General features: G+C 38.1%; 1 protein-coding gene and 1 long non-coding RNA gene across 4 annotated transcripts in view; both read right to left on the reverse strand.

The window, feature by feature from the left end:
* Window positions 1-1,574, reverse strand: part of epha6 (eph receptor A6) — a 229,186-nt gene extending 227,612 nt beyond the window's left edge. For all 3 annotated transcript variants that reach the window (XM_077246785.1, XM_077246784.1, XM_077246786.1), the window contains exon 1: window positions 905-1,574. In XM_077246785.1, coding sequence (XP_077102900.1) covers window positions 905-980 — 76 coding nt within the window. In that variant the 5' untranslated portion in view covers window positions 981-1,574. The remainder of the gene's footprint in view (window positions 1-904) is intronic.
* LOC143753942 (uncharacterized) overlaps window positions 1-14,268 on the reverse strand; it is a 341,178-nt gene that overhangs the window by 274,547 nt on the left and 52,363 nt on the right. The gene's annotated exons all lie outside the window — the stretch shown is intronic.

A 14,268-nucleotide genomic window follows, 5' to 3' on the forward strand; every position in this document is an offset into this window, starting at 1 on the left:
CATATCAGACTGATGTACTGCCCCAGTAACAAGCTGACAGTTTATCATCAGCACCACAAGGTTCTCTTTTTCTAATATCAAAACAAGCTTTTGACAAGGAAGGCAGCACTACTTTTCATTGTATTTCTATTAGAACCACAAAGATTGCACAAAATGAGACAGCGTCACAGTTGTGAAAGTGATTAACATGCACTCACAAACTGTTTTAGAATAGTTAGCATACGATTTTTATGTATTTCTGTATTGGTTGCAGTTTTATTTGCTGTTCGTTTTGAAGTTAAAATGTTTCTTATAGGCATTTGTTTTTTAATTTTGTATAATGAAATGTATAAAATTAAGCAGGTTGGGTTGGAGGTGCATATTTGATCCAATACATTTTATTTGCACAAATTGCACATAAATAAAATTAAAATTCCTATGTTTTCAATAAGTATAACCCACTCAGGTATGATGTCAAGAGCACTCTTTGTACTTGACCTTGCTTTACAGAGTTGTAAATGTATAACCTACTTTAATATGAAAGACAAATGTGGGAATGTCCTATCAATGTTTGAGAGCGTAAAACACACGTTTTAGGCGTTGAATGTGTTACAACATTCCCCGGTCTTCCCTATATTATGGGTACCCAGTTTGAGTGAAGCTGAGCATATAAGCCTGCAGAACTACAGAACTACAGTGAACAGTGCGCTTATAATCTTTCCTGCACTGAGCTGCAAACCAAAACAAAGTGCAATGTTCTCAATTGGGTACAAGTATCATAAGCCAAATACATATTCTGGTCAAATTGAAAGGCTGAATGCGATTTTAGCATATCCTTTGCACACAATACGCACAATAAACATACACACTATGCATATTCTAGGCGTTGTGCTATGATATTATCAACCTGTTCACTATAACTCACCTTGGTTTAGATGGCCGGGGTCCGACAACATCAATCCCGGTAAAGCAAACATGAAGAACAATCTTTGAAAAGTCATTTTTGTTGTATCCAGTTGTGGACGTAAGTCGGTGAGAGTTACTAAAGAAAATAATCCACGACGAAATATCCAGAAATAAAATTCATTTAACTATTGTAGCTACACGATGTTGCGCGTCAGCCGCCTCGTTCCTCGCACCGCGAAAACGCGGACACAGAGCGACAGAAATGCCAGCCCATTACGCACAACTACAGGCGGCACTTGAAAAACTTACAGAATTTACCCATTCAATAGGATAGAGACTGTGAGATAAGTTATCACTAACGATGTCTGGTTGTCAACACTTGAGATAACGATGGACTAGTTATGTTCTCCAGTCGTCAATATCCATTAACGGGCTTCCCCCTTCTCTAAACGTTAACACGCGCTTCTCTTCTTGACTCTATCGACACGAGCCTGGCGAGTATTAAGCGCATAAACTTGTCGAATCAGTCTCGCGCACACAGACAGTTCTGGCTGGAACGAGAGCTTCGACGACGCTTTCAGTCTCGGGCGCGAGAAACGCGATGCTGAGGTGAAAAGCCCAAGTGAGTTTTGAGGATCTAGACGGAAGACAATCTCATCAGCACTAGAGGGTGTTCGTTTCCACTCTGTGCTGTCTGTGCCGTCCCGCGGTTCTTTCAGTGCTAGGGTAGTCCGGCTTGTTTATTTAAAACATGGCACATAAACAGTAAGTAGCCTATTTGGTCTGCATCTCCTGTAAGCCTGACTGAACACCCTCAACCTGCATAGATGTAATTCGTTTCCATCATGATTGACACACTTTTAAGAAGTTTAAACATTTCTTCAACACGTTTGAACAATAAGCAATAACAGTATAGCTTCCTTTACTATATTAATGCACGAAAACCATGGTAAATACCAAAAAATTAGCTGAAAGATATTGTGCGCTATACAATTTTGGCAGAATATATTTAGCAAGAATGTACAGCAAATAATTACAACAAAATTCAGAATTTTAATATGAAATCAATGCAGCCTAGATCATTTTCATTCAGAACACAACCAATTACTGTTATGTGTGTATATAACTATATAACTATATATATATATATATATATATATATATATATATATATATATATATATATATATATATATATATATATATATAGAGTGCTGTATGTTGGATTGTGGCAAGCTAGCTAAATATTGTTTCTGATGATATTGGTCTGCTGTAGCTTGTTGTCAACCAGGCATGCACACATCTCAACACTCAGCATAGCATGCTCAGCAATAATGGAAATCAAGAAACTAAATTTTAGGTAAATAAATAAATAAAACAAAACATCACAGGTAACTAAAAGTGACAACAACAACATTAACAACAAAACAGAACAGCAAATAGTAAAAAAAAATGCAACCCCATAATTTATTCATGCCACAATGCATGATGGGCATTAGCATATTGTTTTAGCCACTTTACTGTTAATCTGCAAAAATAGTAGCAGCATTGCATTCGATTAATTTAATTTAATCCTATTCTTCCCGTGTGAGACATTAGGACTTGTTTCATTACTAGTTTTAATTATGCACTTGCATATAATGCAGATTACCCTATGCAATTTATTTTACAAACAGTTCACCTCTGAATAAAAGCTGGTTATAATTCACACTTAGAGCAACTGTGCAAATATGTAACCTGATTTATCTATTGTGGTCGAGATCCTATTAATTGCTTGCTGGTGTCCTGCTTGTGAGTGTCCACTGCTTGTCATGCCTGTGTAACTCAGACATCTAACTGGCGTCTAATGGTCTCAGATGTGAAAATAACTCCCTCCTTCTTCCTCATATCCTTACATACAATCCATTCAGGATGGTTATTTTTGCGCAGCCATTTAAAGGTCATCCGATGCCATCATGCATACACAATATGCTGAATGTAATTTATTGATTGACTGGAGACATGAGGTTTTGCGGAAAATAGGTTTTTAATATAGGAGCTTGCTTGAATTAGGTTATACTGGCTAAGCAGTAGTAATACACACAGTGTGTGAACATCCAATATGTATGAAGTGTTTTACAGAAGATTTAACAGTAATTTATTACAATGAAATACAGAATTTTACTGTGAAATCAATATAAGGTTGATCATTTTTTGCTATCCCGTATACGGGATATCTAACTTTACTTCGCTATATTACTATTAAATCCTAATCTAATTATGACAAACTATATATCGTTGGAAAGGTCTAAGACTCCTAAATAGATATTAGAACATAGAAACAGGAAGAAAGATAAACATACTAAAAGTTCTTGAAAATTAAACGAAAACACATCAAACTAAGAATAACTGTGACAGTCTGCTACACCAGGCCCTGCGTGCAGTAAAATATATAGTATATACTTCACAGAATATACTCTGTACAGCAATTAGAAGCCAGGAATACAGTATACTGTACATTTGACCTACATTTTTTGCTATGGTGTTATACTACTGTTGTTTTCATCCTCTCACAAAACAAAATAAAGCTTCCACAATCTTTCTATCCACTAGCTGCCAGAAGAGCACCATTAAAGGGCTAGTTCACCCAAAAGTGAAAATTCTGCCATTAATTACCCACCCTCATGTCGTTCTAAAAGACTTTAGTTCATCTTCGGAACACAAATAAAAAATCTTTTTGAGAGCTTTCTGTCCCTCCATTGACAGCTATGCAACTGACACTTCGACGTTTCAAAAAGTTCATAAAGAGATTGCAAAACTAATCCATATCCCAAAAATTATATGATGAACAGATTGAATTAGGCCTTTTATTCACATATAAACATTCATCAATTCACACGTCAGTTGTGGAAAACGGAAGCTCAAGCATGTTCGCTTGACATGCGAGAACCAGTGAGGTTCATTCTCATGTCACGCAGCACATTTGAGCTTCAAGATGAGGTTTGTTTTTGCTCATCAATCAGGTTCAGTTGAGCTTCTGTTTATGTTCACTGATCAATAAATGTGAATAAAAGCCTAAATTAAATCTGTTCATCATATAAATTGATCGAGTCTCTTCAGAAAATTTGGACTAAACTGCTCATATGGATTAGTTTTACGATCTCTTTATGAACTTTATCTTTATCTTTATTAAGTGTTAAGGTGTCAGTTGCGTAGCTGTCAATGCAGGGACAGAAAGGTATCAGATTGCATCCAAAATATTCCATTCATGTTCTGAAGATGAACTGAAGTCTTACAGGTTTGGAACAACATCATGGGTGAGTAATTAATGACAGAATTTTCATTTTTGGGTGAACAATCCCTTTAAGCTTTTAGACCTTGAGAGATATGTGTATTTGCTGTAGTGTGCCAGTATTGAATTAAGGCCAAATGCTTATTTTACACAACTCTTGTCTTTAAATGTGTTTTCAAATATACTGAGAGTATAGTAGTTAGTATTTAAGGATATACTGTGTATCTGAGATACACTCTGTATGACTTATTATTTTTTAATATTGTTATTTTCTTTAGATAGACTTATAGACTTTTTTTAAGAAACCACGCAAAATATTATTTCTGTAAAAAAAGCACAAACTATGGGAATATACTGTACATGTATAACTGCTTACACAGTCACTACCCATTAAATACAATATTTCAGTACAAGTTTGGCTATTTTTGATTGACTTTTGTAAAAATATTATGTGTAATATCCCTTTCAGGGAAGCTTATGACAGAGGGTCGGTTTGTGCTGCAGTCTCATTTAGCATGCTGTCAAAGTTTATCAGTAAATATGTAAAGAGATCTGACACACTGTAATTGGCATGATCACTTCATGATAAACAATCTAAATACCCTATCATAATCAAATGTTTGTTCGTTGAATCTTTTTACTGTATTTACTGAATGCCAGATTTTATATAACATTTATTTCTTATCCTTACAATATTAAAGCCGAGCTGTTGTCATGGCTGTGTTAAATTGTTTTTCCATCTGTTTCCATATATTGTTTGAAAAATAACAGAGCTATATCAGATCTTTATTTCTGAATCTCTTCAGCAGAAAACAAAAGGACATATACAGTAAATGGTTCTCAATAGTCCATTGTACCATTTAAATGTTGTGTTTGTGTGTGTGTGTGTGTGTGTGTGTGTGTGTGTGTGTGTGTGTGTGTGTGTGTGTGTGTGTGTGTGTGTGTGTGTGTGTGTGTGTGTGTGTGCGCGCGTGTGTGTGTGTGTGTGTGTGTGCGTGCGTGCGTGTTGTTTGTGCTTTTGATTTCAACAACATCATACCTAACACTGAGAAGATGACAAGATTCGTCTCCTAGTTGAAAAATAGATGATTGGCTGGGAAAAGAAAACATCAAATGATGGTTAAAAGGAGCACAGCTGTTTGGTTTTCTCCACACCAGGAGACTCCTGGACTCTCATCTATGAAGCTGTCACTTGCAAGATTGATAATGTACATGCACTGGCAGTCTCTTTAAACCTGTCAGAATTTTCACCCTTTTACAAAAAGATGAAAGCTTCCACGCTCTGTCTTTCCACTGGCTGCCATAAGAGCACCATTAAGCTTTTAGACCTTGTGTCCTTTAAACGAGACATTTGTATTTCTTAGTGTCAGTATTGAATCGAGGTCAAAATGCATATATTACACAAAGTTTGGACCAAATGGGGATTATATATTGGTACTATTGTCTTTGAAGGTATTTTTGTGAATTATTTTAACACATACCCACTCTCATATTCAAAGAGAGAAAGAGAGATAGGGAGACACTAATGTGAAAAGGCCTCTAAGGTCTATAATAGCATGGGTCACGTCACTGAATTTGACCCCATTCTTCTATTGGATAGGCACCGGTGCGAGCTTAATTATCTCTGATTACCTTTTATAACTTTCTGTGCGCGGGCCTCTGCTCTCGTAATGAACCGGCATGAAATCGTTAAAAAGTAATTGTGCGTTCGTCCCGGAGATAAGCCGCCGCGGCGGGACAAAGCGATCCTGACACAAAGAAGATTTCTCGGCGCGGGATCCGCGCGCAACACCCCACCGTGACTAATGGCGTGTGAACTCTAATCTGCTGCCGCAAAAGAACGAGAAGGAGGAAGTGCAAATAAATGGAGAGAGCGTCATTGGACCAAACTCAACCCACGGGGACAGCGTGACGATGTTGATTAAATAGTCTATCGGTCAATTATTATCATCCCTGCACAATCAATGTTCATTTAGATCATTACAACCGGTCGATAAACAGCGATCTGAATGTGATTCTAACTTTTCAGTAGCTCACTGACCTCCCGTTTCCACTGTGGCAGGCTATCACTTCAGCACCATGGACAGCGACACTACACTCATCGGCCAGATCAAGTCACTCTTGTAGAGGTATTGCAGTGTCGACACATTCAGACAAAAGGATTCTGACTTGCTGTTAATTAGTTGATTCTTGCCTGAATGTGTTTTTTTTTATCCCACTCATGCCCATATCTAATCAATCCAACATTCAAACAGCTGTCAAGTGAATGAGAATAATCTATTTTCTGAGTCAGAAATTTTCACACAGAGTTACATGGAGATAAAACAAAGCCTTGAACTTCCCCTCATGGTTCTCAGCTCCAGACAGAACACCTGGCGTTTTTGCATTAATTACCGTATTGATTGATTTTGTGGCCTGGTGAAGTGTGGCTAAGGGGGAAGATTCACTAGAAGAGGTGATACACTGCTCAAAGGGCGGAGGGAGAATCAAACGTACTTAATGAAACAGACACGGGCGGGGAATTTATAGCCTTGTGAGAGTATTGATTGAAAGTCCAAGAATAGAGTTCCAAGAGGAAGACTGACATGTAACAACAAAAAGGGCATACCTGAAACCAAAGGATTTCTTACGAAAGGAGCTCTGTCAGTATGTGGTGGCTGTTGAGGTCAATAAACCAGTCGGAAAACCGACAAAAACAACCTTGTCTCAGATAACCCCTCGACCAATGTTAAGAGAGAATTCTGTAATTAGCTCAAACATGTTTTGATTCCAATTACACAGAACACTTTAACTACTTCATTCAATTTGAGTATTGATTAAATGTGGGAGCTCCTAGATTTAAGGAAGCCAAAGTAACAGCATGTGATTTTCTCAAGTTGACCTGCTGTTTAAAGCATAGTGGTGCTGAATGACGTCTGACCGGCATGTTATTTGTTCTGTCTTTCAGTTGCTTACCAAAATGGCATTGTAACACACTGCGAGAACAGCAAGTAGGAAAGTGAGTATATTGTAGCAGCATGTACAATGTCTTGTAAAATTTCTCCTTAGATAGTGTAAAACCCCTAATCTCTCACCATCTGAACCAGTTCTTTACATCATCAGGAAAGCATCAAAGGTGTTTTATATGCACTGTTTTCACGTCAGTCTATATTTATACTACACCTGTCAGTCCACCCACTCACCTCCCATTAAAAACAAATTATTGGAACTTTTTCCTTTGTCCATTACAATACTTACCACTTTAAACAGTGTAGATTTGCGATGACTAGCTCTTGAAATACACTCTCATCTGAATGTGCACACACTCATCCTATCATAAAACAAACACTCCACAACATAATAAACTTATGGCAACAGATTTAAATTGCTTCCCTCTCGCTGTCCCCAAGGAGTACTGTGCAATATGTTTCCGCAATCCTTTGTGTAATTGCAAAACAATTTATTCATGCACACTCTAACGCATGTTCACACATATTTAAAACATTTTGCACAGCAGTTTGCACACCTTCAAACATGCACATTGACACATCCCCGTGCATTTTGACATTCAGATTCACACAAATATGCACAGTCACTTTGTCATGTCCACATGTTTGACTGTTTTCATATGCATGATGCAACTCCCAATATGGTGCTGTAGCTATAACAGCTGGACCCGCAGCTGCAGAAATAACTAGCCACCACATCAGCACCAAGATGAACGGCTGACTCATTTGGACATATTGTCCCATGATGTACAAGTATTCTGGAAGCGCAGCTGAATAATGCAAACGCTAATGCAGATGATGATTTCTTATATTCATTAATCAGCTTGCATCATTCAATATGTGTGATATCTAATGCTTTGGCATTTCAAGGTGGTATGAATTAAGAAGCTTGTAAATTAAAACAAACAAAGTGGTTTTTGAGGGCACATACATCTTAAGGTCAAGTAATGGCACATTTGTGTGTGCTGAGAATCAGTATGTTCATGAACACACTAGTGATCAAAAGCTTGGGATGATGTTTTTTTTTTAAATAAGTCTCTTATGCTCACCAAGGCTGTAGTTGTTTAATCAAAAATACAATAAACATTAATATTGTGAAATATTATAACAATTTAAAATTAATGTAAATAATAATAATAATTTATTTGAATATTAATATGTTTTAATATGTATTCATTCCTGATCTTTTGTAACATTATAAATGTACTTACTGTCACTTTTGATCAATCTGCATCCTTTTTAAATTAAAGTATTATTTGATTTCTCTATAAAGAAGTTGAATCCAAAATTTTGAACTGTAGTGTATATTTAGGTATGTTTTGGTCGCTTCTCATGTGGTATTTATTATATTCATGTGTGTGTTGCCCTACATTCAATCCTCAACAAATACATGAGCCTTAAACCCTCAGTAAATACCTAATCTAGCAGAAACCATCCTGAAACTACACTTAATCCTACAGACATCACTTTCTAGCTAATATTGTTATCCCAGGAAAGATCTAGACACACAAAGACGGTTAGAATGTTGTGGAAATAAATTCTTTATTGGAGAACTGTCCCATAGCCCCCATACTGTCTATAGCTGGCTGCCTGGTCAACCTTATTGATGGAGGACAAAAATCTATACAGTGACGATCAAAATGCATAGGGATGAAACATATCAAGAGTGTAGACATTCAAATCCAGAGGGGGGCTGGAATATAAAGATTTAATGCCAAGGTTAAACTTTTGACTTGCTGCTTAAAATCTAGTTCTCACTGCAGATCATTCTGGCTGAGAACCGCTCCACTACTGGAAGAGAAGGCCTGGTTAATATCTAAAGCACAGTTGATTTTGTTCCAAGTGCCATTTAGGGGTGGGGCTATCTGAAATAGAGGTAACACTTTACAATAAAATCTCATTTGTTAACATTAGTTAGTGCATTAACTATTAAATAACAGTGAGGAACACCTTTTTACAGCATTTATTTATTTATATATAACTGTTAACACATACAGCATTTGATCTTAAAAATAATGTTAATTAATGCAGTTGACTAATGTCAACAAATGAAACCTTACTGTTAAGTGTTGCCAAAATAGATGATACCAAAATAAGGTTCCAACACACAGTTTACTTATAGTCCAAACGGGTAGCTATCCAAACAGGTAGTAGAATAACACACACATAGGTATAACGGTGACCGGACAGAGAACTCAGGATACAATGTAACTAATATACTAAAGATAACAAGGTGATAAACTAGACAGACAGTCCACAGTGGAGATGAAGGCGGAAGGATGTGGCTGCCGACATCTGGGGGATGACCAACGGAGACGAGGGCCCAGGAGACGATGGCTCAGATGGAGGGCCGATGGAGCCGATTAATATCTTTGGTGCTGGAGACCCAGGCGATGCCGTGGTGACAAGCATAGAAGGCGAAGCCAGAGTATCCGAGGACTGTGGCCATGCCGGTGTGACTGAGGACAGAGGCGATGCCGAAGGGAAGGAGAAGTCCTCTGCTGCCATAGGGGTGGAGGAACGGAGCGTTGCGGAAGATCCGCTCTGGTGGAGGCGGAAGTGGGAGGAGCCAAGGCGGAGCAGTCAGGTCGACGGGCCGAGATGCAGCATAGTTATCTGAGGGTGAAGGCGGAGTCACAGGATCCACTTGTACAGGCGCTGCTGGTGGTTGTACGATCTGAGGCTTGACGTCATTGTAGGTCATCCCCAGAGACGGCGAAGGGCTGCAAGCTTCCAGCAGCAGCGGGGCTGGAGGACTGGCTGAGCTCTGTGGTGATGGAGGTGACATGAGAGTAAGGCACAGTCCACACAGATCAATAAAATGAGCAAATCACCGCCCATATCGCTCATAATTCTGTCTTTAATCAGATATGAAGTTACAACAGAAGAATTATTGTTCAGGTAGTTCTTAGTGCTGTCTTTAAACTTTAGATGCTGGGTGCGCCTGGGTGAGAGTCGATCCTTCCTCACTTCCTGAGGTTCATCAGCCAGTCCTTAGTTCCCTCGGCTGCGAGTGTTGCGGTCTCACACCCCTATTCAGACTCGCTCGGAGGCTCCACTTCTGGGGTGATGGTGAGCGCTGTCCTCTTATCCTCAGGCTCTGAATCACTCATCACGGCGGGTGGCTCCCGTAAATTTTCTGCGGTCGAAGGTGGTAAATCCGGCTCTGGGTTTGGCTGTCCTCTGAATCGAGGCCAGATACTCAACGAGACAAACGAGTGGCAGGAATCTGAACAGGGAAGACATGTGACAAATGAAAACAAACTGAAAGTCCATAAAAACAGAAACTAACTGAACATAACAGTGACACAAGTCCAAAAGTATTTTCAAAATATTATTTATTAAACAATATTGTTTAATATCAGTGTTATTTTATTATTTTAAATTAGCTTTATTGTTATCATTTTAATTTTAGTTTTAGTAATATTTTGTTTTTTTTATATTTTTTTATATTTCTGTTTAGCTTTAATGTATTTTTTTATTACAGTTTTAGTTTTAGTAGTTTTAGTACTTCGATAAAATGCATTTATTTTCATTAGCTGCCATGGCAACATTTCTAAATTCTATATCCGTTTTTTCAAGTCTTAGTTCTTTCATCTAATATTTATATTTGATTTTATTACAGCTTTATCTCAATTAACAAAAACAATTTTACAGTTTTAGTAAATGATAATAACAACACTGTTTAATATTATTATCATGACCTAGTGGTTGTAAACATTATTTCACAGTTTTAACTAAAGGCCCTTTCACACCTACCTTGTTTGGTCCGGACTTTCTGACTTTTCAGTTTGGTCCGAATCAAAATTACAGGTGTGAAACCTATCACGGTCCGGACCAAACAGATGAAATTTGGTCCGACGAAAAGAGGTAGTCTCGGTCCGGATCAAACTGAACAAAGGTTTGGTTCGTTTGAAATGTGAAACCATTTCTGTATGGTTCGGACTTTCAGACCTTTTACAGGAAGTTCCGTTGGTTCCCGCATAGCCGAAAAAAACAGAAGGTGGCAGGAAAAATTAGCCGTGGTAGCACATGGGGAGAGGAGGAGACAAGGTTTTTAATTGAAGTATGGTCTGAAGACATAAGAAGAAGTCAACTGGAAAAAACACACAAAAATGCAGACACTTTCCAAATATAGTTGCAACATTATGTGTCTGTTCATTCATGTTGTCAAAGTTACCCGCCGAATTGACAACACGCTGACGTCAGACACGCGTCCATTTACAAACCAATGTCAAGATGCAGCCCACACAGATGATGACGACAGGACGCAAGTATGTCACGTAAAGTTATTTAGTGTGCTCGCATAATTGCAGTGTGAAACCAAACCAAAACTTTCTGAAAGTATAAAATGTATCAAAACGTGAACTTTGGTTCGGACCTTGGTGCGGACTTTCAGGTGTGAAAACGCCCTAAGCTGGGTGTGCAGTTCTGCTACTAAGACTATACTGGATAACTTTTTTTGTGTGTTAACAGACCTCTACCTTGAATGACTGCAGACTTACTTGAATAAATGTCTGATATGGAACGAATAAGGCTATTGTGTGTGCACCTCTTAAGATCTATTTCTGCATTGATGACAACATGTGTCATTTTGTAATATTTGTGCACTAATCTGTCCCGGACAAAGGCAAAGGCCTTGAGTCTAGCCATGTCGTCACTTTTAAGGCTCAATGTCAAAGCGTTCAAATATATCAACGAGCTAAACAGTGTGGTGAGTAGATGTGAGATTCATTTCTATCTCTCTTTAATCCATCATCAGACAGAGGCTGTATCAGGTTCATGGCTACACTCAGCATCTGGCTCCAAGTGTTCCTCTAATTGTCCCATTAGAAACATGATGCACGCTCTGCATCTGTGCCACTGTTACTACAGTGTATATGCTTATCATCACCATCTCTCACTGCCAGACAGGGGACACAGTTTTGACCTGTTAACAAAAAAAAAAAACCAGAAGTACAAATCTATGGATTCATGATGAAGTGCAAATTTAAAGATATAGCTTGCTGAAAGTTAAGTGGTGCAAAGTTTTAGTTTAATCTAGTTGAGGCCCGAGGGGGTTTACAAAGGACAAACTACAAACAAGTTGCAGAAAAAGACCAATTTTTGATAACCGAGAGAAGCTTTCCTTTTAGAAATGACAATAAAAGCATCATTAGTGTCCTTGTAGGGGTGCACAGTCAATAGTATTGATCGGAAACAGAGACACAAACACACAGACAGACAAAGAGCAAAAGACAACAGTGCACTGATGTTGTCGTCTCACTTCCAGACATTGCCACAGAGATGGAGCCAGGACCAGCTTTTCCCCCCATATGGGTTATGATCCTGCTGGACCCCTGGGTCTGCCACCCAGTGTCCCCCAGCAGGCTGTACACTTTGCCTCAGTTCCCCCCACACAGCACGACACTAAGCTCCAATCTGCTGCTTCAGCCCTGACAGCTCAAGCACATGTTTTCCTCCTCTCCTGAACTCAAGCTGGGAGATAGAGAGAGGAAGGAAGAGGGTATAAATGATGGGAGGAGAGAACGCAGAGGAAGGAAAAGGGAGTCGAGGTGAGCGGTACATTTTTTTATGGTCCGTTTTAATTACAAGCAGCCAGCCTGGTGGGGAGGATATGGCCACTCGACATTCAGAGGATCCTTAAAACAACACCTGTTCCGGGTGAGAAGAAGTTTTAATGACCTTATCTACCTCTTCCGCACCTCTCTGGCACCTTCTCTTTCATCATCCGTATCTTGGCTCAATGACTTATAAGAGTTTCCACGATAATTATTTTTTTAAGAATTATAAAAAAAAATATATCTAGTTTAAATCACATGGAAAGTTATTGTAAAGTACCTTTTGATGTTCCTTTTGTATTTTAAATGTATAAATGCATAAAAAAATTTGAATGTAATGACTTTCTATCTCACAATTTCGAGTTTACATCTCACAATTCTGACCTTATTTCTTAGGTCAGAATTAGGTCCTTGTAACGCTCCACAATTCAGTTTTCAGACCATACAATGCAAATGCAAAAATGAAAAATTTAAACCAGACATTAGTTTTTCTTGTTTTTCCAGTTATGTTATCAATAGATAGTCGCCTTTTTCTCCCCTTTTTTTAATTTTACTTGTGCTAACTTTAAATTTCGACTTCAGAAACAAACATTTGAAATGCAATCGGACCGATTTTCTATTTTTCTATTTTTCGTCTTGTAATTTGGGCCGTGGGTGGTACCATTAGCATGGTGTGGCCGTGGACTAACTTTACTATCATTTCATTGATGCAACTGCTTTATTTACACTGCATGCACGTTGAGGAGAAGTTTAAAAGACGGATCACAGGACAACATTTCGGGGGCAGAATTGCAAGATGTAAACTCAAAATTGTGAGATAGAAAGTCGCAATTATCCTTTAAAATGTTTTATTCTGTGGCGGAAACAAGTCTCCATACTAATGAGAGTTAGTTGATATGTAGTTTATTATGATTTTTAAGCCATTTGGTTTTCGAGTACACAGGAAGTGTTTGCGTTGTACCCATGTCACTATACACATTTGTGTCCTCATAAACCATATGTACATGAACACACACATACACACACACATTATAGAAGAGGTGTAATCATGTTATTTCACGTGTCAATTGCATTTAAAAATGTATTTTAATAAATGACATGACGTCACTGACCTTCCAGCACTCTCTAGCACTCTACCCATCATTCTTCATTTTCAAGCTGTAAAAAACAGTTTTGTCATCAACTTGTTAAACTCTGTATGTCATTGTTGATTTTAAGTTGTTCAAAGAAATTAAACTAAACTTTTGCGTCTTTCTTCTTTCTGCCTAATGCATGCTGAGTAACCATTTAGAGAGACATATTTGTTCAAAATTCTGCCATCTGGAGCAACAAAATAAATGAAAAGCTATTTAAATCCCCAGATAACAATGCGTACAAACCATTAGATATAATTAGAAACAAACTAAGTCAGCTATGAACATATCATAAGAACACATACTCATTTAATCTCAAGAATGGTCTCTTGTGAATTTCATGCCATAAGCTAAATAAAGCTCATACTGCTCATTCTCCAGGACTCAAATTCAGCACAGGGCCCTTCATTGAGTGTTTTAGTGCTGATCTA

This window comes from Siphateles boraxobius, unplaced genomic scaffold, assembly GCF_051911475.1.
Source record: "Siphateles boraxobius isolate OS27281-9 unplaced genomic scaffold, OSU_SipBor_1 29, whole genome shotgun sequence".
NCBI classification, from domain to species: domain Eukaryota; kingdom Metazoa; phylum Chordata; class Actinopteri; order Cypriniformes; family Leuciscidae; genus Siphateles; species Siphateles boraxobius.